The 27,045-nt window shown below is 41.3% G+C and overlaps 1 protein-coding gene across 2 annotated transcripts in view; it reads right to left on the bottom strand.

Moving 5' to 3' along the window:
- TAFA1 (TAFA chemokine like family member 1) overlaps positions 1-14,431 on the bottom strand; it is a 351,097-nt gene extending 336,666 nt beyond the window's left edge. The window contains exons 1-2 of one of the 2 annotated variants that reach the window (XM_074957447.1): positions 13,895-14,431; positions 11,627-11,747 (exon numbers count right to left, since the gene is read on the bottom strand). In XM_074957447.1, coding sequence (XP_074813548.1) covers positions 11,627-11,744 — 118 coding nt within the window. In that variant the 5' untranslated portion in view covers positions 11,745-11,747; positions 13,895-14,431. The remainder of the gene's footprint in view (positions 1-11,626; positions 11,748-13,894) is intronic. The other variant, XM_074957446.1, reaches the window with a different exon arrangement.
- Positions 14,432-27,045: the final 12,614 nt, after the last annotated feature.

The following is a 27,045-nucleotide window of genomic DNA, read 5'->3' as shown; positions in this document are numbered from 1 at the left end:
GCTGTGCAAGCCATGTGCTGCCCCATTCTCTGATCTCAGTATCATAGTGCCTTGTGGGAGCTGCTCAAAACCTTGCGGGTTTGGGCCTTAAGATTTGACCTGAGCACCCATAACAACCATGGACTTCAATGGGAATTGCAGGCACTCTGGATCTTTCCAAAGATAAACATTTTAAGATCTATTCCTGTAAGTCCTGACTTGTACAAGTAGTCCTTCTTCACATGAGTCATTCCATTGCCCTGAATGGGATGAAGCATATGAGCAAGGGTTTGCAGGACTGGGCCCTTCCATTTCTGCCACCAGGCTGCTCTCCAGGTTATTCTAATGCAAAGTGTGTCTCTTTCTTCCACTGAAGTAAAGGAAGAATTGCAGCTGAACAGCTGTAAGATATGAACATACAATTGCTATTGATTATGACAAGCCAGAAACCTAGGCCCGCATCCTGCACCAGCTGAAATGAAGAGTTTTCCTGTCCTTTTGACAGGAGCAGGACTGGGTTCTTAAACTAACAAAGGAAATGAGGATGCTACCCATTTGGAACATTCTGCAAGATGCACAGAGATAGATGCCAGAAAATCATCTTATTAACAGGGCCTAATAATATGAGTCACAAATTTATATGCGGTACTTTGGAACTTCATTCATTTTAACTTACACCCTAATTCCCCTCTGTGCATCCTTGACTGAGACTAATATGTCTGGACTGGAGCTGTACTGCAGCCCCACTGGTACCTGCCGAAAGCCCAGTGGAAAGGAGTCCCCAGTGCCTGCCCAGGGCTAAAATAAGTTTTGCTCAGAAGAACAGTTCTGTTTAGAACACTGGAGAATAGTGGAAAAGCTGAATCCCACATGGAAAATAAATCATGCTCATTGAAAAGGTTTGATTTCACAACAGAGAGAAAAAGAAAACATGCAAAACGAAATGTAAAAGATTACAGGAGAGCAAGACTAAAACAAAAGGGTAAGATCACTTGCGTCTTAAGAGGAAATGCACTTGATATTACCTTTTCAAATACAAATCAGTGTTGAACTTAAATAGGGCAATAATTAAAGGCAGGTTTCTGATGTTATCCGCAGAAACCAGTCAATGTAGAAATAATGTATATTGCCTTTGGGGTTTATATTTGTGTCTAATTTTTCTTGGGGCTTAGCCATCACAGTATGAATCCCCACAGTCTTGCAATATTGTGACAACAAGATACAAGCATTACTGAGCATTGAAAGGTCCCCTTGTGACTCACATCACAACCCCCTACCCTCTCCCCCAGGCTGCTCTCAAGCAGAGACTGAGTTTTGACACATGGGTGTGGGAAGAGAAGATATCCAGCAGAGATTCAATCCCTCATGCTGCTGAGTGCTGATGTGAGGCAAAGCACAAGTGCTGGGTATTTGCTTTTTGTTCAGCATCTCCAAAGAATGGCTTCTGTGACATATAGAGAAATATGCAGAGTGCCCAATGACAGAGAGCAAGCCACTGTGTCCACTCTCAACTGAGCGCCGGGGAGAGTGAAAGTGGGCACATCAGGAGGTGGGGACAAAGTGTGGTCAAGGCACCGGGGTTTATGTGCAGCTCCCGTGCATCCAAAAGGAATGTGTAACAGCTAGTATCAAGATACTCCTGTTACCACCCAGGAGTTCTTTCACACAGTGTGTATGGAAGGGCTGATCTTAGGAGATACAGAAATGCTTCCAACAGTTCCTTTGAAACAGTATCTCTCACAGCCAGTTGCTCAGTGCCTCCTGGCACACGCTGGGCCCTCTGTTCTTGGCAGCCCATCAGACTGCAGCACACATACTCCCCCTCCATTTAATTCACCTTACTGGATCACAAGTAACAAACCACCACATTCAGCGGCATGACTGGTGGCTGGCTCCACACACCTGCAGCACAGAGATGCTAGGCAGATACCTGAGGAAGGATGAGGAGCTGCAATGCTGAGTAACTGGCATGACCCTTGCTAATGCCTAGTTGTACGTAGATGGAGAAATTCTGTAGGCCCTTTGACTCCCTACCAAGCATTAGTTTTTCTGTGGCAATAGCCCATCCCCTTTGTCCACTGTACATGGGGCCACATGAGATGGAGATGGATCAAGCATTCTGGCCAAAGCATTCTCCTCAGCTTCTTCAGCCAGAAAGCGCTACATCTGCAGTATCTGTTTAAACGAGTGATGGCAAGGCAGCCTTCGTAAAATTCTTGCTCTACTACATAAGGTGATAAAGCATCAGAGCTCTAGCTGAACTGGTCTCCATTAGATATTTTTACTTGGAATTAATTGATCAGGGAGTGTCCTGACTAGCATTTACAAATGTGTTAATTACTTTGAGTTTATTGACAGCCAATTAATTCAAGGTTTAAAAAAGTCTAGTGTAGACATACCCATTAAAAGTATAGTGTTGCAATAGTCGCATTGATGCTGGAACTCTTGAAGGGCAGACCCCATCTCCTTCAATTGATGAAAGCCATAAAATGCAATTACAGAAACTTTATAGGCACTACCACCATCCTAAACAATTACTGCATGTGAGATATGGACCATAAAGATGGTAGACAGTACAAAATAGTGTGTATGGAAAATACAAATACCAATTACTGCATGTGAGATATGGATCATAAAGATGGTAGACGGTACACTATACATAAGAACATAAGAACGGCCATATTGGGTCAGACCAAAGGTCCATCTAGCCCAGTATCGTGTCTTCCGACAGTGTCCAATTCCTGGTGCCCCAAAGGGAATGAACAGAACAGGTAATCATCAAGTGATCCATCCCCTGTTGCCCATTCCCAGCTTTTGGCAAACAGAAGCTAGGGACACCATCCCTGTCCATCTTGGCTCATAGCCATTGGTGGACCTATCCTCCACAAACTTCTCTAGTTCTTTTTTGAACCCTGTTACAGTCTTGGCCTTCACAACATCCTTTGGCAAGGAGTTCCACAGGTTGACTATCCATTGTGTGAAAAAATACTTCCCTTTGTTTGTTTTAAACCTATTGCCTATTAATTTCATTTGATGACCCTTAGTCCTTGTGTTATGAGAAGGAGTAAATAACACTTCCTTATTTACTTTCTCCACATCAGTCATGATTTTATAGACCTCTATCATATCTCCCCTTAGTCATCAAGCTGAAAAGTCCCAATCTTATTAATCTCTCTTCATATAGCAACCATTCCAAACCCCTAATCATTTTTGCTACTGTTTTCTGAACCTTTTCCAATATATCTCTTTTGAGATGGGGCAACCACATCTGCACACAGTATTCAAGATGCGGGCATACCATGGATTTATATAGAGGCAATATGATATTTTCTGTCTTATCTATCTCTTTCTTAATGAGTCCCAACATTTTGTTCACTTTTTTGACTGTCACTGCACACTGAGGGGATGTTTTCAGAGAACTATCCACAATGACTCCAAGATCTCTTTCTTGAGTGGTAACAGCTAATTTAGACCCCATCATTTTATATGGAGAGTTGGGATTATGTTTTCCAATGTGCATTAGTTTGCATTTATCAACATTGAATTTCATCTGCCATTTTGTTGCCCAGTCACGCAGTTTTGAGAGATCCTTCTGTAGTTCTGCACAGTTAACTTAACTATCTTGAGTAGTTTTGTACCATCTGCAAATTTTGCCACCTCTCTGTTTACCCCTTTTTCCAGATCATTTATGAATATGTTGAACAACTCTGGACCCAGTACAGAACCCTGAGAGATCCCACTATTTACCTCTCTCCATTCTGAAAACTGACCATTTATTCCTACCCTTTGTTTTCTATCTTTTAACCAGTTACTGATCCATGAGAGAACCTTCCCTCTTATCCCATGACTGCTTACTTTGCTTAAGAGCCTTTGGTGAGGGACCTTGTCAAAGGCTTTCTGAAAATCTAAGTACACTATATTCACTGGATCCCCCTTGCCCACATGCTTGTTGACCCCCTCAAAGAATTCTAGCAGATTGGTGAGGCATGATTTCCCTTTACAAAAGCCATGTTGACTCTTCCCCAAAAAATTATGTTCATCTGTGTGTCTGACAGTTTTGTTCTTTACTATAGTTTCAACCAGTTTGCTTCGTACTGAAGTCAGCCTTACTGGCCTGTAATTACCAGGATCACCTCTGGAGCCCTTTTTAAAAATTGGTGTCACATTAGCTATCCTCCAGTCATTTGGTACAGAAGCTGACTTAAATGATAGGTTACAGACTACAGTTAGTAGTTCTCCAATTTCACATTTGCATTCCTTCAGAACTCTTGGGTGAATACCAGCTGGTCCTGGTGACCTATTACTATTTAGTTTATCAATTTGTTCCAAAACCTCCTCTAATGACACCTCAGTCTGGGACAGTTCATCAGATTTGTCACCTAAAAAGAATGGCTCAGGTTTGGGAATACAAACAAATATCAATTACTGCATGTGAGATATGGATCATAAAGATGGTAGACAGTACACTATACAAAAAAGTGTGTGGGGAAGATATAATTACCCATCAACTTACTGCAGGTTAACACAGACATCAACAAGATGAGAATCTGGCCCATGACTTGATATTCTATAACCAGTGGATCATGTATGCAATCTGACAATGGTTAGGTAGATGGTGAGTTGTGATTACTGCTCTTGATTGGCTAAGAATTCATAGAATCAAAGAATCATAGAATATCAGGGTTGGAAGGGACCTCAGGATTGCACACATCCAATTATTATTGTTACCCCATCTTTCCCAATCTCCATCCCAGCCTGCTTGTTTGTTTCATCCACCTCTTACGTCTTGTCTTTTGGATTATAAGCATTTTGGGGCAAGGAGTGCCAGCTACTATATGATAATCTAGTACAATGAGGCTCCAAGATGGTTGGACTGTGGGCACTGCCACAATATAAAATAATAAATAATACATTGCAAATCTGCTAAGTGGAGGCAGGATGTAAAGCTGAACACCAGTAAAGAATAAATCACCTGGTGTGTTGCCCTGAGGTAAAGGCATATGGCAAGCACAGGGGGGTCTTGGTCCTGGACTGGAACTTCTAGGCTCTGCAATAATTCAAATAATAAATAAGACATCTACAGTGTTCCCCTACCAAACTAGGTCCATAGCCATGTGTTGAAATATTGTACAAAAGACAGACCATGATCTAATTTCAGAACCCATGATGGTATCTTCTCAAAGTAGCATGGATGAGCCATTAGAAATGTTAATTAACACTGCTAGCAAAACGGGGTTAAAGAATAAAGTTTCTGGAGATTCTCCAGTGAGCAAATCATTTCTCATTCTTGCCTTAGCAAAATTAAAAGACACTAGTAGAAGATGACAACACCCTCTGCACCTCTGGCAGGTGGAGGGGGTGAAGTAGGGATGGAGCAGCCGCTGCATTCCCAGGTGCAAGGATTGCGTTCTGCACAATCCTTTTGCAGGCCACACAAGGAGGGTACAAGGGCTTTTTACATCCTCTGCACTGCTGTAAATGGAAGGGCCAGGGCCACACTTAGCTGCAGAAATATGGGGAAGGTCCAAAGCATAGTACTTAATGCATCAGGACAACAATATTTTAGTAGAAGTTCCTAACAGCAACCTGCTTCTTAAAGTTAAGAAGGAAGTTACCAGATCTGAGAACAGCTTTCCCGTGTCCAAACTTGTCTCATTAACTTTACAACTCCAGTACACAGAATGTAGCTCCAAAAAGCTGGTAGTTATTTACCACATCACAAAAGACATAAATAGGGAGGTTTCTCGGTACCACAGAGCATGTTGTTCTGTCTTCAGTTAGGGCCTTTTTAGGCCTGGCCCATGTCATCTTTTGGAGGTTTAATTCCTTGGATTTTTGTAAGCAATATGTCATTACATCTTCTTAGGACATCCACTGCCCCAGACAAGCAAATCACAAGAGCACAACTCAGTATGTAGTCCTGCCTGATACACCCTAGCTATTCACATTCCCCAGTCCAAAATTGTTTGTGCTATTTATTGCATGGCTCCTACACACACAGCATCAGTGCTGTTTTGTATGCAAGGAGGGGTAACAACATTACATTGCTCTGTATGATCACTCTTAACTCAGCAGCTGACAGTTTACATATCTGCAGACACAGACTTAGGAAGATATTAAAAGGTATATTGTACCTGTAGCCCGTTCATTGATTATAGCATATCAAGTTCTGGACCAGATTCTGATCTTGTTTATGTCTGTGTTAACCTGGAGTAAGTTCATTGGTTTCAGGGCATTTACTCCATATTTACAATGTAAACAAGATCAAAATCTGATCCTATGTCTTTTTTGGATCTGTGTTAAGATAAATTATCAAGTGATATTGGTAATTACTTTTGTGGTCACTTGACCTTTACCACTTGATGTGCATTAAGAAGTTAGATGGTGGTTAGCATATTGTACTGTGAATGCCAGGGTACATGTTTTTTTTTTTTCTTTTCTCTCGTTCTCTAGTACAGTACCAGTATGGATTCTGATTGGCTTGAATACAATTACTAATAATTTTCCATATACATCTTCAAACCTGCTCCTATCAACATCAACAGCAAAAATCCCATTGGATTAGATCACTGATTCTCAATCATCCTGCAAGATAGGCAAGGAAATATTATATTCATATTTTTATTGAGGAAACAGACACAGAGAAGCTAAGTGCAACATTTTTACAAGATGCCATAAACTAGATATCAGAATTGGAGCCGCCCCAAATGAGTACAATTTTTGAAGATTTGGACCTAAGTGGCTTCCCTAAGGCTTCCCAAGTAAGTGGCGGAGCCAGGATTAAAACTAAAGTCCCTTGCTCACAGCCATAGATCAAGTCATTGTAAGACGCTGCCTTTCTTTTATGAAACAAGCTCAGAGAACTCCTCAGTTCTTGTTTGGTCTGAGTTTCTATAAGATTGCTTTGGCGTAGTGATTTTTTTCTCTTAGTATTTATGGGCAAACTCTTCTCAAGATGATTTTTGATTCGTGTAAGATCTGCTGCTGCCACAATAAATAAAACTATGGATAGCTTAGTATTTAGTTGGTGTACGTATGACCTAAAGTCCTGGTTTTAACATTTATATAACTGTGTCGTTTGATGCATTTCTGTTACAGTACAAAGTAACACATGAAACACTGCCAAGAGAGAAAAAAAAGTGGAAGAAACTACTCAGCACTTTCTTGGTATACTGCCTTGAGAAACGCAACCACAATTTCACTGATACAAGCCAAGCCAGCTCAGGCGGATACAACCATCTTTCCCTCTCTGAATAGGCCTTTTTTTTTAATTAACATCTTTGCAAACGTCAACCATGTTACAGTATCTCTATGTTTCTAGCCCGCATCTTTATACTTTACAAAATTCACGTAGGACCAACTTGGCGTCCTGAATGTTTAACAAATTATTCTACATGGGCTAAAACGTCTCATGTCCAGGTGATGGTAACTTGCAATTTTTGTGTTTATTTATTTTTTTAAACTTCAAGGTCTAACCAGGGTATTTTCCATTTAGATTTAATGGTAATTCATAGAATATTCATAGAATATCAGGGTTGGAAGGGACCTCAGGAGATCATCTAGTCCAAACCCCTGCTCAAAGCAGGACCAATCCCCAATTTTTGCCCTAGATCCCTAAATGGCCCCCTCAAGGATTGAACTCACAACCCTGGGTTTGGCCTTAAGGTTCTTTCCTGAATTGAAATATAATCTCTTGTACATAATAAAACAATGAGAGATCATTTTGTATATTTGTGACACTGATGTGAATATCAAATTTATTTGCATGCTTAAGACTCAGCAATGCTTTGTTGATACTTTAGTGTCTTGCCAAACCTTAATGTCGACTTCCTACTTCTGGAGAAGTGAGTCAATATTCGCAAAAAGAAAAGGAGTACTTGTTGCACCTTAGAGACTAACCAATTTATTTGAGCACAAGCTTTCGTGAAGAGAGCTGTAGCTCACGAAAGCTTATGCTCAAATAAATTGGTTAGTCTCTAAGGTGCCACAAGTACTCCTGTTCTTTTTGTGAATACAGACTAACACGGCTGCTACTCTGAAATGAGTCAATATTGTCAATCAGATGATCAATGGACAATCACTGGCACTCAGCTACCTCTTTAAATCACAACCTGTCCAGTCTAATCCCCAGGCCAATTCAACAGCCATACAACTGTATGTATGCTGGAGTTTAGAATGGCCAATATGGAATTGTTCTCATTGTGTTTTATTAACTCCAAACCAAACTAAGTACTCAGAGAACATTGATTGCTTCTTCCTAAAGTTATATCCTATGCATGTTTTCATGCGTACTTTGTATAATATAATTTTCTTGAAAATGAAATATATTTATATAAGGATCTGCAGAAGACAATATTACCTAAAAAGAATTGTATGGTATTGGAGCTATGCAAGTTTACACCAAATGAAGACTTTGTCCTTTGAGTATTAGTCAAGAAGAAGGAAAAAACTCCATGCACACACTCAACCTATTTCATTTTAAAAGAACATTCACCAATACATGCCTTACTAAGACATAATTATATGCATTCAAACCTTTGGGTTAATGTGACAAGGGAGACAACAGTCCATGTACGTGTGCAATATCTGACATTCAATTTTATACCCATAGTAATATTGAATATATCCTGTATGTGCCCTTCAGCCACTATTTCACAGAAAATGAAGCTACAGTCACTTAAAAATTCTGTCACATAAAATGGTTTGCGATTTGTTTGCAATTTTGTATCTTCTGTCAAGTCATCTACAGGTTACCAAAATGATGAATTATAGAAATATATCCTGCAGTGAAATGAAAATTTAAACTTGTGCGTTTGCATGTATAATGTCCAAAAGTTTATCTGAAAACATTAGAACACAAGAACGGCCACACTGGGTCAGACCAAAGGTCCATCTATCCCAGATTCCTGTCTTCTGACAGTGGCTAATGCCAGGTGCCCCAGAGGGAATGAACAGAACAGGTAATCATCAAGTGATCCATCCCCTGTTGCCCATTCCCAGCTTCTGGCAAAAACTTACAATGTTTAAGAAAGTTTTAGAAAAAAAGGACTACTGTACTTGATAAAGTCACCTTTCAGTGTCTCATGCCAGAAATCCATAGTGTTTCATTAGTGAATTAACCTTCGTATTAGAAATAGATACTCTCAATACATATATCCACTCAGTTACATTCAAGTTTATTAGGTTCAATCCACTAAATCAGAATTTGTTTTTTTAACACTGCATGTACTTGTATTTAATGGATACTCTTGTATTTATCAAGTACAAGAGGCACAAGACAGAAAGGAATCTGACTCTTTTAATTACCCTAGTCTATACTAAAGTAGTCCTACCATTGAGTTTTTAATTGTTCGGAATGTCTCTTAAATTAAGTATCAAACTAATATCCATGTAATCCCACAAAATGAGAAAAAGTATGCTGAACCTGCTATTGACTATAGCTATTTTTGCCATGACTCAAAATTTCATATACACAAATATTAAATTACTGAAATTGTGCATTGGTTCATCTGCATCATTTGTATTAATCCTTATTTGGCTGAATATTTTAATCTTACTTATACAGTGACTAACAAACACATTCCTAATATTATAAATAGGAACTGCTTAGAGACTATAGTTGAATACATTAAATCAGTCAGTTTCCTAGTTAACATATTTCCATCCCTTTTATGTACAAACCTATTGCATTCAGTAAGCAGATTGCAAATTCATGGCCTTATAAAAACATTGTGCTGATTTCATGTTCTGACAATAGAAATTGTCTAAAATCTCTGTTTCCTCTAAAGGACCCTCCCTAGCTGATACTTTCCAGGTGCAAAGCAATCTGAATCAGAGGTGAACACCATGTCAAATTCCACTCATCTGTCAATGTACTGGATTATTTCTTGAGAGACTGAAATTGGCTGCCTGGGATCAGAACACCATCAATCTTACTCATGCAGGGTGCGGAGTAGCTGCCTGAGAAAGGCTCGCAAGAGGAAACTCTCTGAGGTTCCTAAGCAGGTGATGAGGCAGCTGTAAAACCTTCACTATATCTGTATCACAGCTCTGAGTGAAAGATTTGTCATTTTCCACATTTCCCCAATACTTGGTATGCATTCAGTGTCTGACTGTTCTTGCTTCATAAAAGAAGTGATTTTTCAAGCTTAGGCAAATGTGGCAAAGCTCTGGATCTGCCAGGCTCTCATTTTTTCTCATAATGTCGCTTGTTTCAACAGACTTTACAAAATAAGATTACATTTTCCTTTTACCTATTTATGCAAGTATTTTGTTTGTTTGTTTGTTTAGCCAGGGGACAGTCTCAGATCACCAATGGTGATTTCGCCGTTGTGTTTTAATGGGCATTTCTCTGTGTATTCCAAAAAAGAACATCCAAAACGGGATGTATTCTCTAACTTCAAAATGCCAGTACTAAAGCCAATACAAAACACATAATAGTTGTTCATTAGATAAAGCCTGTGAGTCAAATTTTTAGAACCATTCCTCTCCAGGCTATGATTATATTTATTTTATATTATGTTATTGAGAGAGAAGACACAAAGACACCCCCAAAAAACCCTATCACTTTTGGGCAGTGAAAACAATTGGAAAAAAAACTTTTCAGGCCATTAGACCCACTAAAGATTAAGGGCAATTTTTTTCAAATGTGCCTAAGTGATTTAGGAGGCTAAGCCCTATCACTTTTGAAAATGTTAGCCTTATTCTAATTCTGCTTTGATCTACCTGCTTCTACAAATTAAATAATGTGTAATTACCAGCTAATATTCTCTGTTTCATCTCTAATTCTCTTGGGAAGAACTTTCACTCCTTTCCTTGGGTTCAGAGTATGTGAAATTACAACACAAGGCTCTCTCATTTCTAACTTATTGGTAATAATGAGCTTTAATATGCCATTTCTTCAACATTTTTCATATGATACATGATTCACAAAGTAATTACAGCTGAAAATTAACACCAACAATTTCTGTTTGAAGAATGTCAAAGTAATGAAAATATTTATACACAGTCTCCATTCCACACACAAAGAAACTAAAACCTGCTCTCAGCAACACTCATCTAACCCCACTGAAACCCAGGCCTGAATTCTACTCAGAGTTGCACCTTTGCAACCTCATGGCTTGCCATCAGTAAGATTAAAACTTCTAGGCCAAATTCTGCTCTCGTATAGACCCATCCCATCCCGCTGACTTCAGGAAGAGTGAAAAGGCTCAACTATTATCAGAGTTTCACTCATATCATTGTAAGTGTACAATTTGTGCCCAGATTGACATAGGTACAGCAAATAAAGTTACACAAAGCTCTGCCACCAGGATTTCTTCTGGGGAACAAAACTTACTCTGTTATTACACAGAAAAAAAAATAGAGAACAGAGAAATTAAATTCTTATCTAAAATAGGCTTTCAGTGATCAGCCTCCTGAGTTGAGAAGCTGTTAGAAAAGGATGCTAACAGGAGGCATATTCCAATACCAAACAGGCATACATTAGGCTGATCAGAAAGATTCTCTGAGATACATAGACAAACAACTCATAAATGTTCAATAACAAACTGGGATGTTTATGATTATTCAACCATTTATGAAGGCAGACAAGTGCACGGATAGAGTGCCTGTCATCTTACAACATCCTGTAGCTGATTGGTCCTACCTGGTCTGTGCAGGTGATGCTGCTGGAAAGTGTGATGAAGAGACCCCTGACAGAGCAGCATTGCACATGCACTTATCCACAAATACAGGACCCAAGACATTGTAGAGACCATTGCCATTCTCTAAATGAAATATTAGACAGGCGTTAGTACATATAGCCTTAGAGCACACACAGTATTTAGCAGTGATTACAACAGTATTTTTACCTTTATAGTATCTTTGTTTCTTTCTTCCCTCCCTCCTCTCCCCCTCCCCTTGCAGGCTGCAATGGTTATATGACAAAGGTCATGTCAAAAACAAGAAAAGTTGAGGTAAAGAGATGTCAGCATGGGAGACTTGGTAACTTTAATAATTCAGTGGCACAAATGAAACTATAATGATCCAAGTACTTGAAGAAAAACAACATAAATAAAAGCTAGGGAAATATTCCCGCTCTGTGCTGCAATTTAATTTACCAGTTGGGGGGGAGGGAATTACAATACTATCCCCCCAAAAATGAGCTCCTCAGACAGGATCAAAGCTACTTTAAATACATTACAGATAGTCATACAACATTATCAGATATCTGAGATGCATTTTAAGCATCCTTCAGCCCCAAGGCTGCAAGGCAAATACCTACCCAGTAGGTAACAGATTATTGTTTTTGACTTCTGTGCACATTAATTTTTAATTGCAATGAATGCTGTCTGCTAAACAAAGTAATTGTTTCTCAGAATTGTGTTCTAATCCCCAGATAAAAATCAGCTTCCTTTTGTTTGGCCTATGCTCATAAAGAACAATAGTAAGGGCAGACTGAATTTTATATGTAACAAATAGGAGGTTTGATCTTTTCATAAGGTAGAGTGTGTCAAAATTTAAAGACAAACTCTTGCTGAAAAGGAATGGTGTACTTCTTTCTCTGTCTCCCAATGCTGGCACACTTGACTACTTGAAATATTATATGTGGGTAGATATTTCCATCTATTTATTATTATACTAATTGGTTAAATTTTCTCAGACTTTGTGACTTTAATAGCTCCCTCTCAATACCTGCAAGGATTGTAGGATTTGCAAGGATCAGCTATGCTACATATCGTCCAGTTCCTTTAATAACACCTTCTGCTGCATTTCATATTGCCAAATTAATCAAACTTCAGACATTCTCCTTATTCAGCCAATGACATGATGCCACTTTCTATCTAATAATCCAATCAGCAGAACATCATGTTCACTGAGGATGGAAGACTTTAAAGCTAAAAATCTTTTCTTAACCCTGAACATTCTATGCATTTAGGAAAGATCGAGGCGACGAATGTAAAATCCAAAAAATGACCTATCAGCAGGATTTCTTTATTGGGGAAATACACACTATTAAAAATCATAGTGATGCTTACGTGTCAATAAAATATGTGCACAGATTATTTTTGTTATTTTAATAAAAAAGCATGGTCTTTGAGGATTATTTTAAAGACTAATGGATGAAAATCCCCCAAATAAACTGACAAGTATAATTAACTGCAAAATAGCAAAACATTATTTTCCTCAACACAAGGCTATTTGTTTCCCTGTTCTGTGTATCTGATGCACTATTCAGCATATAATTAGTTTTCCTTCCTACTATTTACTTTTGTATACTTTCCCTCCTTTGTTTTTGGACTGAGTAATAGTGTAACATGGATTCTACCCCCTCCAAACAGATAGCTCACAATAGACCTCCCATGTCTTCAGAAATTAATGCTTTTTTTAGTCATTTCTGGTGCTCCCATGCTTTCGTACAATGACATAAAAGGGAAAGGTGACTCTAACATGCATTGATATTTTAGGCATAAAGTGCTCTGATTTAACCTGAACTTGAACATCCTAGCCAAACCATGAAACAAAGCCAAACTTCTACAATCACCCAATAGCTCCTATTTCTTTTTTTAAAATGTGTCCAGGTATCATATTCTTAACCACACTGAACAGATGACTTTGAAATCCCCCCCCCACCCCATGTTTTCACTCTTAGTCTGCTACATCTTTTCCATCCTTCCTCAAACTACATTATTTTAATTAACTTTATTCAAAGCCCCAACATTCCTTCCTTACTAGCATTTCATTTCTTCATGTACTTGTTAGTCAGCTCACTACAACTGCTGTCGAACACACTGTTTTTATGCAAAGAGAGCCTCTTGCTAATATATATATATACACACACACACACACACACAATAGTGAGTATTCCTCCAGTTATTGTCAGATGAGTTCAAGATCCGCTTTCTGAATCTTAAATCCTAAAGAAGCTCCTTACCTGAGTAATCCAGCCAAGAGCAGAGTACTCTATTAGTGTTCATTGGAAAGATCTAACACTTTTTAAAATCCATCTGTACCACAATAAGGAATTTTAAATAGCTTCCCAATAATCTTCTTTATCAGGATTAAAAAAAAAAATTCTCTTTTTCGTTACCAATCCTATTCCCAGAGTAAAGGAGACATCTGAGCTCTCAGACTGTGTTGTCAGAAAAGTGGCTAAGGTTTGAGGGGTGGAAACCTTGTCATTTTCACCTTTAAATCATCTCCTAACGTCACCTTCTGCTTGATGAGACCTTTGAAGTGATCTTGAGATAATTTGCAGCTTCCAGTGTACTTAAAGATGAGGATCAGTTTATGTTTAATGACAGAGCAGCCTCACTACAGTGCATTCAATGCAGAGTAAAGCAGCTGTATGTACAAAGCAGGATTGCTATACAATGCTGTAAGTACCGGTAGTCTATTTCAATACATCCCTGCTCTGTAAAGTATCACATGTCTTAAAGTGACATTACCTCTATTACAAGCTACAACGAATTGCTATACTAGCCCACGATCTATTAACAACTGGAGTAACATTTAAATGCCAGCACATCTGATATTTTTTACATTATATATATATATATATATATATATATATATATATATATATACACACACACACATACACACACACCCTCCTTGTGGTGAAAAGGAGTTTTTCTTTATATATATATATAAATAAAGAAAAACTCCTTTTCACCACAAGGAGGGCATATTGAAAAGAAAGGGCAGAAAAGTGTGACACAAGAGGACTACCAGTGGATGTGGAAAGACAAAACACTTTACTTGCAGTAGCCAATGGAAAATTAGAGACCCTTTAATTGCATTTACTGACCCTTTACTCTCAGGGCTCTTTCTTCCACAGATTTGCTAGAAATAATCCGTAAAGTCAGTCCACAGATTTAAAGGAGTCTATTTAATTTCACAAGTTAGAAAGCAACATATATTCATGATAATGTCTTTTTGGGGGTGGGGGTAAACACAAAGGGAGGGCGGAAAGGTGAAGAGTCCTATACACTTGTATAAGCTTTCCAAAAGCTTGTCCCAATACTAAGTAAAATAATCTCTTCTAACCCCCAATAATTTTGAAGGTATCTCAGGATGCAATGGGCAAAGAGTACCCTCCTTCAACATCCTACCAAATGCTTAAGCTCTGACATGACAAATTATTTATTACAGTCATTTATTTATTGCCCACATCTTAAGTGGCTGTTTACAGGAATGTACTGGTTTTTCCCGTCTTGAGCTATATGTAATTATTTTTTAAACAGCATTTTATATACTCACTACACCACTAAATACTACTTTGATAACATTAAGGCTCTGACTTAAGCCTACAAAAAAACCAAATATATTGGAAGTTAAAGCTGAAACCTTCACTTTAAGTGCATAGTGCCTAAGTAAGACAATACATACAATAATATGTAAGAACACCTTCTTTGTAACACGATGTATTTTAATAATTTCTGGCATAAAAAGATCCTACTTTCATTGCTTGCCAAATGCATACACAAAACAATAATAATAATTACCTGTACTATCAAACACTTCCTTTCCAAACATTCAGAGTGCACCGCTTTCCTGGAGAGTCTTATTAAGAAGGTGCTTTGTGATTACTTGACTGATTTTAATGCCTCCTTTGGAGCCATTATATTTTATTGTGTAATACATATTAAGAGACTGGCCAGACAGACTGACAGAGCCATTACACTGATCTGTGACACAATGTGTCATAACTGCTCTTTGTTACAGCCCCGATATAATAATGCAACAGGGGCGTGACTTGAACTGACAAAGAAGGGAATTCAAGAGTTTATATTTTCAGTGCTATCCTGAATTCACCACAATGTGGGTCACTGTTGCAGAACATACAGCTGAGCTATGCTTAGTACAAAACCCAGAATTGGAGAGGACAAACTTGCTATTATGACAACGCTGTGGTTCCACAACTCCAGGACTCTGTGGGGACTGGCTTAGCCTCCTTAGGACTGCTCTAATTTACACTCAACTGCCTACAGCCCAGAGGGCCGTCTGGCAGCCAGAAATAGTAGAAATGCAGAGCTGTTGCAGGCATATTCTTTTCCTGTAGCTGCTTGCACCCCATGGCAGAGACTGTGAGTGGACTGACACTCTGAGGGAATCCCCAGGTGGCCAGATTGATTAGGTCTATGACCCCTTTGCATCAGCAGACCCATGACCCATGTTATTGCTTTGAGACCCTAAACATGCTCTAGGCATAATAGGGTGAGTAAATATTAACTCTAAGCTGGAGTTTCTCCAGCCCTTAATGTCATTAGCAAGTTGGTTTAATATTAAATTTCCTTTGTTGTTTCGCAGTGTGTTGGGCCAAATTCAATAGCAATGGAAACGCTGGTGTAAGGGGTAAGGATTTGGTAGTGTGCACCAGTTTGGCATTGAGCAGTGTACAAAATAAGTGTTACTTGCACAGCATTAGATGACTCAGCTTTTTCAAAAACCATGAGGCAGGCCATCACAAATCATCAAATAGGCTTAAAAAAAGTTTAATGGGTTATTATGTTTGCCTATGTTTTCCAGTTACCAGTGCTCTGCTGCCATTAGGGCTAAAAACATATTTTCTAAGAAAAGAAAGCCGAGAGTCTCACATCACAACATGACTCCAGAAACTGGGGCTTTAAGAATACCAAATATCATGAGGCTCATGATGAGTTGTCAAGGCTGCTTATAAAGATGGCAGGATGTGGCAGGAAAATAGCTGCCAGGAACATATAAGAAATCAGCCCTTTTCTTCCATCTCTTATACCTTCCTGGTAGTTGTTTTTCCTGCTACAATTCCTGTAGTGACCCACTTCTGCTTAAAAATTAAGCTACATGGTTCACCTACAGAATGCTGGGTCAGTGCAAGTTTCACGAGTTTTACCACTTACATCCATGGTACACCTGGGCCCGTCATTTACACTCCCACTAAATTTGGCCCTGAATTTTCCCAAGGACTCATTTATTATTTTTAGACAAACTTTTTTTAAAAAATAAATAGGAGTCCTCTTGTTTGGCAATATAGTGGCAATTTTCACTGCAACGGACACAGAACCATTACATTTGTTTGTTTTTCAGTGGGAAGCTAACTCTGAATATTCATGCTTTTAAAGGTCTATGGTGTCTTTTAGATGTTTTCAGTAAAGGTATGTAATACTGTGCAGCTGTTCATCCTGATCTCCAGTTTAACGATGTTATTTCCCAGGACTTTCCTTAGCGTTTTAATAAAGCTGGCAGTGGCTCAGTGACAGGGGTCTCTCACTCCTATAACTGTCCTCACCCATTTACTCAGCTCCTGGGCGGGGTTTGGGGACCCAGGAGCATGTGCATGAAGACATTGCATGGAGTGAAAAAGAGGGAGGTATGTGGGAGCTACAAGAAGACAGGGGCATGGGGAGGTCAGGAAGGGTGGAGCGTCTCTGGGGAAAGCTGGTAGGGAAGGAGGTGGTTAGAGAATGTGGAGGGTTTAAAGTCCTCTGGGGGACTGTGTGGAGCAGCTGCTGTTGTTATTTAAGGGTGCTGGGTGTAGCTGGAAAGTTCAAAAGGTCACCCCTAATGCAGGGTGTATCTCCTGCCGGCTGTAGCTTTAGTTTGGGTGCCCATCGGCGGATGTAAGGAACCTGTTTAGCGCAAGCTCTTCCCTGCCACAGTGTGTGAGCAATACAGGGCAGGCGGTGTTTGGGGGAGCCAAAGGGGAGACATGGGAGAAGCAATACTGGGAGAAGGGGAGCTGCAGGGGTGCCTGGAAGATTGTTTGAACTGCCAGAGAAGGGGTTCAGGAGGGAATTCCCAGAAAGGAGATCCTCTGGAGGCAGGAAGGGGTTGGGGGGTAAATAATCAGGCCACACACCTTAGCAGGGTAGGCGTGGGCAGATCAGTACAAGGTACACATTTATGTAAGATACAGCGTAACTGTCACCCTGCCAAGGGCTGCTAACTCGCAGCGCAAAGAGGCTAATGCCACCACAACCTCTAACAGCTGCCGCGATGGCACAGAATAACCTCTTCAGAAACAGGGGATGTGTTGCTTTCATGAGGGGAGGGAATATTAAATAGCCTGCCCTTTTCATCTCTCCCCTGCCCTGGCTCCTGGCATCGCAGACATGAACAGAGGAGTCCTTGGCAAATCCTGCCGTGGCATTCTCACACCTGCTTTGATGTCTTTTCTGCCAATTCCAACTTTCAATGGACCGACAAGGCGTGGGAAGGCTCCGCTTGTCTTGTTCCAGCCAGATACAGTGTCATCTTTCCCAACTACTGACAACTGGCTCTGAGCACATTGCCTATCCAGTTTAGATGTCAGCAGCTTCTGGTGGGAGGGAGAAAGACTGGCCTGCAACCGTGAGCCCTCGTGTCAAATTCAGGGCTGCAAATTTAGGAGCGATAATAAAAGAGAGAAAAATATTATCCCTGTGAATGTTGAATGGCTGCTGCAATGCCATCAGCACAAGACTTACAGAAAAGTGAGCTGCCTCACAAAAGGAATCCAAGAGGAGGGATCCGAGAGATGCACAGGGTTGGGAGTCATGTCACCGAGCAGGTGAAATGGCAGCTCCAGCCAGAGAGGGGGGCAGAAGGGATCTAATCCCTACCGAGGGGTGGGATAAACACCTCTGCGACAGTCAAGGGTAGGTGGCTCTGCTGTCCCCCAGGGATGGCTTGAGACTGTTTTAAACACAGCAGGCATGTCAGGACATGTTTCCTCCTAGATTATTATGGTCTATGCCACAGCCTTGGGGATGGGGTGGGGAGGGGGAGCAGCCGCAACAAATATAGAGGGCTAAAAAGGCCTACAGGTTGCACAGTCAGGTCAGTCAACCTCTGAAATGGCAGCTGCATCCTGGGGAGGGGCAGCACCTCACAGAGGAAGGGAAGAAGGTTCCAACTAAACCAGATCCAGCCAGCAAATCAAATCACATAGCCCAGAAACCCCACTGGAAGGGGTCACTCCACAGGCTCCTCTTTTATGTGCTTCTGTCTTCCCCCTCCATGTCCCTTTTCCCCGGCTGCGAGAGGGGAATTCCAAGGCGAAGATGGGTGCAGGCAGCCATTTTCCAGCTGTCTTTCATAGGGTCCTGAAGTCAGGGAAGGTTGGTGGGGAGCGTTAGGGAAAGCGCAGCCCACAGGCAGCAGAAGGTAGAAGACCCTAGTGCTGGGAGCTGCAAGAGAGGGCAGAGAGCATGAGAAGCCTACACCAAGACCAAGTAAGTCCCCCTCCCCGATTAACGTGGAGGGGAACTAAAGGCAGGATTGAAACATTTTAGAAAAAACCATGCCTGTCAGCCTATGCCATTGGGTGGGATTTCTCATAGCGCAGAGGAAACCAATTATAGGCAGAGTTTCCTGAAAGCTGTGGGAAAACCCCATCCATCTTAAGGCTGATTAGTTCCTAGGAGGGATTTTCAGCAGAAGGTCCACATAATTGAGCAGAGTTAAAGGTGGGGATAGGCTGTCCGTGGCCACCATCCCATCCCCTCAAAGAGGGCCAGAGAGACGTGACCCTCAGGGGGGAGAAGCTAGAGCTGAGTAGGAGGTTGGGGAGGGCAGGCTGATGTAGATGCCATGCTCTCAGCTGCTTCACGTGGGATGTTTTTCCATGGATGTGGGGAGGGTCTCTGATTTCTCCCTGGCGAGTGGCAGCAGGTGTGTGGGAGACAGGAGCCTGTTCCCCATACCCTCCTGGTTTCTGAGGTTTATGTGGGATGGGGTATGCAAGGATGGCTGCTGGGGGAACCAGTGGGGACCAGGATATTGGCAGGAGTCAGGGGTACTGGGAGAGGGCAGGAATTGGTGATGGAGCAAGTCCATCCCTCATTCCATTAGTTTTCTTCTCTACCAGGCCCTGGCCCCCTGTCTGTTCCCCTCCCTAGCAGCTGCTGGGACCTGTGCCTCACTGAGAGTTCCATGCTGGCCTGGCACCGGAGGGTGAGCAGAAAGAAAGGTGCAAATCCTATCTGCTACAGCATCCCCAGTGAAGACATGGCCACTGCCCCCGGTCCACAGCTCCACTGATTATGCAAGACCTCAGACGGGATGCAGGCAGGCATCTCAGGGCTGCCAAAGATCAGAGAATCACAGGAGAGGGAGATGCCTGATGATGGCAGCGCTAGGTTTCCTCAGGCTGGTAGCAGAGGCCGAACTGTTCCAAAAGCAAATTTTAAAGAGGGGCCTTCTAGATAAATAACTATTAAATTCACTTTTGTAATCGCTTCTTCCCCTTGGTTCTACCACCTAAGTAAGGAGGACAGCCTCATGATAAAGGCCTGAACTCCATGTGATAATTGCATCTGCAGTTACACAAGTGCCCATACCACAAGTTCTTGCTTTGTATGTACATTTCTGTTCATTTCATATGCAGAGCAGGCTGACAAAAGCACCCACACATGGTCCTCTGGCCTCCACTTTCTGAAAGTTAGGGCCCGAATATAGATTTAATCAACAGGGGAGGGATTCAAGGACCAAAATATAGAGGGAGGAGAGGGGATTCTGGAGCATAACCAATCCAAATGCAAGGCCCCAAAATATCACACATCTCCTTATAACTCACTAACACATAACCTACACAGTGGTGTCATTTCCAAAAACACCCACATTGTGTGGTAATGTTTGTGCAAAGAAGTTTGACTCATTTTCTTTTTAAAAAGTGTGCATCTTTAATTCGCTAGCAGTTTATTTTTCCACCATTGGAGACACCGACTGCATTTTAATTAGCGTGTTAAGATTTCCTCTGGAAAGTATGCACAGCCTCAAACATTTGAAGACAGCAATCTACACTCTGTGAAAGATATTTCTGTTTTCCCATATTTATGTATCTATTTATACTTAAGAGGGAATGTAATTGGCTTACTCCTTTAGAATTGCACAAGTCCCTGCTGCCTGGTCTGGCTTAAAATCACATTATCCTGACTTTACTAGCCAAGTTTCTCTAAGATGTCCTCTTCAGTAAATTTCTAAATATCCCTTGCAGGCATGACAGTTGTGCCCAAAATCCATTCTTGCAAGCTCTGTTTCATTTGTGTTTCTAAGAGTAACAAACTGACCACCCACAGACAGACCAGAGATAGTTAAATCCTCTTAAGAATATCCTTTCATACCGACTTTTAGTAGAAAAAAATCCCAAATGTGTGTTGTCTGCTGCTTGCCTTGCTGTGCCCCTGCTTATCCATTCGTTTTATTCCTCTGTTCTTTCAGGGTCCTAGATCTCTGGGGTTTTGCGTTTAGTGTAGCCTTGTCATGAGTATCTCCCAGTTCATCAGAAAAGGCTACTCCCCTCCCTTACCCTCATAATACCATGAATTCAAATGCCAGGAAACTGATGAGAAGCCACATCGACCTCCTGTTATTCTTCATTTACTCCAATGACTTTGAGCTTTTGGGGAAAGTTCAACTTTCTCTTCTCCTCCCCTGCGGTATTGTGGGTTCTGAGATGAAGCATACAGCGCCCAAGCAAAAAATGCATGTGCACCCTCTCTTCCTAGCCCACTCTGCCATGGTTGTAGGAAGCAATGGCTGCCCCCACCTTCAGTTGCTGGTGGGAAAGGCTTGTGGTCTGCCATGCTGGCCTCTATGAATGGGGACGCACAATAGGTCTGCCTTCTCTTCTGAGATCTTCATGGGGCATATCCCTTCAACATACCTTAACCTTTCCAGTTGTGTTCCCACCACGTCTTTCTGGTATGCCCGCCCCTTACCTCTATTCCCCTCCCTCACTTGCCTTTCCCTTCTTGTGCAAAGTCTCCCTCCATCATTTTTTCCTCTCCTACAAGGTGCTTCGCTACCCGAAATCCCCCTTCATTTATAGTGTCATTTTCTGCTCCTCCCCCTTACTGTTAATCCCCTACTCTCCTTCCCATCCGGTCTCATTTCCCGTTCTGATACTCAACATGGGGTCTCCTCAGGGCAGGACACTGCCTGCCTCCCACAAGTGAAAACCATCAGAGAGAGCAGTGGAAGATGCAGCCATGGCTGCTCAGAGGTAGAGGAGGCAGAGGACAGAACTCCCAATTTAGCAAAGATTTGGCTTTGTTCTGAACTGGAACAAAACCCAAAACTTTCTAAGTTCTCTGTGAAGAAAAAGAAATTTAAGAGCCAATTGAAATGTCTCGTTTCAACAAAGACTTACCAAAATCTTTCAATTCCAATTTTTTTTTTTTTTTTTTTTTTTTTTTTTTTACATTTTATTGTAACCCTTCTGCCCGTCAGAGTTGGCAGCAACAAGGGCCGGGTTCAATATCTAGGGGATTCATTCCAATAACACAATGCAAACTGGCTCGAGCCCCGACCCAGTGACCTGGGACAAATATATACCACCCCCGCTGGGCGCCTCCAAGAGGCAATACTTCCCCTCTTGCAAGCCCATAGTCTGAGTGTAGCAAAAAGCCTTTTAATAACAGAGAGAAACAATGTGGCATTATGTTGGGGAAACACCACCAACAGGATTCATAATACAACCCATGAGCAAAAAAAAAAAACCACCCCAAACAAATTGGGGCGTGTCCTTTCCCTTTGGTTCTTGAGTCCAGCAACCCCAAATCACCCAAAGTCCCAAAAGTCCAATGACCCAAAAGTCTCTGTCCCTTGTCAGGGCAGCCCCAGAGTTCGAAAGTTTATCTGCAGAGCTTTACCTCCCAACCTGGGTGGAGATGATGGGGGGGAAAGAGAGGTAAGGGGCACCTTACATGATCTGAAGCTGACCGCCCCACAGGCCTTTGCTCCGCCAGCTGCCCCATGAACTGCTTCACTCGGCTCCGCTGCTCCACCAGCCGGTCCATGAACTGCTCCGCTCCATGTCCCACAAGCAGCTCCCGCCGTCCTATGAACTGCTCCACCAGCCTGTCCACAAGGCACTCCAGCCGTCCCACAAACTGCTCCACAATATATCTTCAGGCTCCCCCACTACTTAACACAACACTCAGTGATTTCAGCTCTTAGTCAGTTCAGCTCTTCGGTGAATTCAGCTTGTAGTAAGGGAGCCTCAGTGCTGGTGCACCATTAGCCCAAAGTGAGCTCAGCAGCCTGTAACTAGACTCCTAATGGAATCAAAATTTGCTCTGATATTCCACAGTGGAGAGAGGAGGAAGTGCAATTAGCATGTAAGGCCCTCACCCAGGGGCCCATGCCACCAAGTATTAATACTTATCCCCAGCCTCTCTCAATTCACAGAGTTTTGGAAGCCATGACCCTGGCCTAGCGAGTGCTACTTAGTTGATGGTGGGTCCCTCCATCATAACAAAAGGCCAAGTATGGTTCCAAGCACAGTTCCCATAATCAGGGTAATAACAATTTATTCTTCCTGCCCCAATAACAGAGGCCCTGGGGATCCCACAGCAGCCAAAGTGACCATTTGGGCAGCTATGGCCTCATTCTAGGCTGGGTGGGTGTGGCTATGCAAATGAGATCGGTCCCTGAAGTTCTTTTCCACAACTTGCCACACCTCACCACCAGATGTCAGGGTGGAGCTCATCCTGACACTTACCAAAATCTTTCAATTCCAACTTTTTTTTTTTTTTTTTTTTACATTTTATAATATAATACAACGCAACATTTAAAACATTTCAAAATGAAGTAATTTAAAAATAAAAGCATTCTATCCCCAAAGTGTCAAAACAAGCTGTTTTGACATTGTTGGAACTTTTTTCTGAAACAAACTTTTGCAACAAAATGTTGCAAAGCATTTCAGTTTCGGTGGAACTGCATTTTTTTGGCCAGAGTGTGATTCTGCTAGAGTTTCTCTCTCTAGCTTTGATCTGGGGGACATGGACTCTGCTGGAATTACTGCTTCTGCTGGTCAGAAGCAAGAGCTGCAACCAAAAAAGTTTGTTTTTCAACCCCAGCTCTTTAGAATGTAGGTAGGGGCCCAGGATGTAGCCCAAAATCTTAGTGTTGTTGGCACACAAGTCCTGCCCCTCCCTGCCCTCTCTTACTCCAGCAATTTCCCCTCTAGCCTCAATCCCACTATTTTGTGTCAGAGAGGCATGCCCTGTCTCTGGAGTGACAAAGCAGCATGTGTCACACAGACCTGCAGATTGAAGGATGCAGAGCAGAAGCAAGTGGACATAAAGAGAAACCACTTCCCACAAAAGCTGAAGGTCTTGCCTACACAGTTTTTGGTACCACTTAAACTATATTGGTGTAGAAATACTACCCACACATATATACCCCTGTGACAATTTTAAAGGATTCTGGGCCCACCCAGGACTATGTGATGGCATGTGGTATTCCCTGGGGGAAAAGAAAGGCCCAGCTTCCTTTTGGTAGATGGACTCTGCTAGTTGTGTGGAATATAACCAGAAAGCATACCAGGCTGTGCAATAGCTGCTTCTAGGTAGCTATAGTATTTGTAATGCAGTTACCAGCCTGGTATCTCAGCTGCTCCCACATTGCTCATCAGAAGCAGCTGTTTTGCCAATCCCTTCTTCCATAGATAAAGGTCTGCAGGCATGTTAGCTTAGCTGGAACTGCTTAAAAAGATAAATATATCACAAGTCACTTTTTTAAAATAGGAAAGCGTAAGTTGCAAAATAATCAATTTGTACATTGAGGAAAGTAGAATGCCAAAGGAAAGTCTTCAAGAGTTATTGTTCCTGACCTACCTTAAGTGTTATTCTTTTTTAAAGAGAGATCTAGTCATGACCCATATACGTAGGAGACAGAGATATTGTTCCTTTGAAAGATTTGTCATGCCTACGAGAGAAGTGGGAGGGGAAAAAAAGAGCTATTGTTGTCAAGGAATTTTGTACTGAAAGTTTTGTTAAAATAAATAGAATGCTATGCATAGGACAGTACATAACAATACTCACGAATAATTTGCCAGCCGCAAGCAATGGGGACATGTAGTCTCTGCTCAGAACTAGCAAAAGGAATCAACAATACAGTACCTCCCATCACCAAGGAGCATGAAATTTAATGAACAACCAATATATTCAAAATACAACCATCCAGGACAGGATGTTCTTGAACAGTAATGGAAATGAAAGCTAGGAAAGAAGAGCTTTATGCCATAACTGGAATCCTTTTTAACTTGGGAAAACAATTGACTCTAAATGTATGGCAGTCAGTTAGAAGAAACAGTATCGCCATCTTGCATGTTATAGATCATAAGGACAATAGATCCATGGGTTTTAAGGCCAGAGAGACATGCTGATCATCTAATCTGACCACCTGCATAACACAGGCACTAGAATTTCATCCAGCAATTACTGCTACAAGCTCAGTTCTCTGGTTGAACTGGACCACATCAGAGAGACAGCCATCACTATGCACGTTATTTTCTCATGCCCCTATTTATCCTAGATATTCATTTGGTAACCTAGCCTCTGAAAAAAGATTAAAGAATATTACTATTAAGAGTACTAAGAATTAATAATATTAAGACAAGAACAAGTATTTTGCAGTCTATAATCAATGGGACACAGTAATACCAGGGTACAAAAATATATTGGAAGGACAGAATAGGTCATGCTGGTGGGGGAGTGGCAATATATGTGAAAGAAAGTGTAGAAGCAAATGAATTAAAAATCTTAAATGAACCAATCTGTACCATAGAATTTCTATGGGTCATAATTCCATGCTCAAATAATAAGAATATAGCGGTAGGGATATATTACCGACCACCTGACCAGGATGGTGATAGTGACTGTAAAATGCTCAGGGAGATTATAGAGCCTATTCAAAATAAAAAAAACTCAATAATAATGGGGGATCTCAACTATCCCCATATTGACTGGGTACATATCACCTCGGGACAGGATGCAGAGATAAAGTTTCTTGACCCCTTGAATGACTGCTTCTTGCAGCCGCTAGTCCTGGAACCCACAAGAGGAGAGGCAATTCTTTATTTAGTCCTAAATGGAGCACAGGATCAGGTCCAAGAGGTGAATATAGCTGGATCGCTTGGTAATAGTGACCATAATATAATTAAATTTAACATCCCTGTGGCAGGGAAACACCACAGCAGCCCAACACTGTTACATTTAATTTCAGAAAGAGGAACTACACAAAAGTAAGGTGGTTAGTTAAACAAGAATTAAAAGGTACAGAGCCAAAAGTAAAATCCCTGCAAGCTGCATGGAAACTTTTTAAAGACACCATAATAGACGCTCAACTTAAATGTATACCCCAAATTAAAAAACATAGTAAGAGAACCAAAAAAAGAGTCAACATGGCTAAACAACAAAGTAAAAGAAGCAGTGAGAGACAACAAGGCATCCTTTAAAAAGTGGAAGTTAAATCCTAGTGAGGAAAATAGAAAGGAGCATAAATTCTGGCAAATGAAGTATAAAAATATAATTAGGAAGGCCAAAAAAGAATTTGAAGAACAGCTCACCAAAACCTCAAAAAGTAACAGCAAAAAAATGTTTAAGTATATCAGAAGCAGGAAGCCTGCTAAACAACCACTGTTGTCCCTGGACAATCAAGATGCTAAAGGCGCACTCAAGGATGATAAGGCCATTGCAGAGAAACTAAATGATTTTTTGCATCGGTCTTCACAGTTGAGGAACTGTCCCAGATTGAGGTGTCATTAGACAAGGATTTGGAACAAACTGATAAACTAAATAGTAATAAGTCACCAGGACCAGCTGGTATTCACCCAAGAGTTCTGAAGGAACTCAAATGTGAAATTGCAGAACTACTAACTGTAATCTGTAACTATCATTTAAATCAGCTTCTCTACCAAATGAAATTAATAGGCAGCAGGTTTAAAACAAACAAAAGGAAGTATTTTTTCACACAACACACAGTCAACCTGTGGAACTCCTTGCCAGAGGATGTTGTGAAGGCCAAGAATATAACAGGTTCAAAAATGAACTAGTTAAGTTTGTGGAGGATAGGTCCATCAATGGCTATTAGCCAGGATGGGCAGGGATGGTGTTCCTAGCTTCTGTTTGCCAGAAGCTGGGAATGGGCAACAGGGGATGGATCACTTGATGATTACCTGTTCTGTTCATTCCCTCTGGGGCACCTGGCATTGGCCACTATTGGAAGACGGGATACTGGGCTAGATGGACTTTTGGTCTGACCCAGTATGGCCGTTTTTATGTTCTTATAGCATTAGCATGGGTAGTTTCAGTCTGCGTCTTCCTTTCCAAGCTAGCT

The sequence above is a fragment of the Natator depressus genome, chromosome 7 (genome assembly GCF_965152275.1).
Source record: "Natator depressus isolate rNatDep1 chromosome 7, rNatDep2.hap1, whole genome shotgun sequence".
Taxonomy (NCBI): Eukaryota; Metazoa; Chordata; order Testudines; family Cheloniidae; genus Natator; species Natator depressus.
The sequence above is the reverse complement of the archived record's forward strand: the minus strand, read 5'-3'. Positions and strand labels throughout refer to the sequence as shown.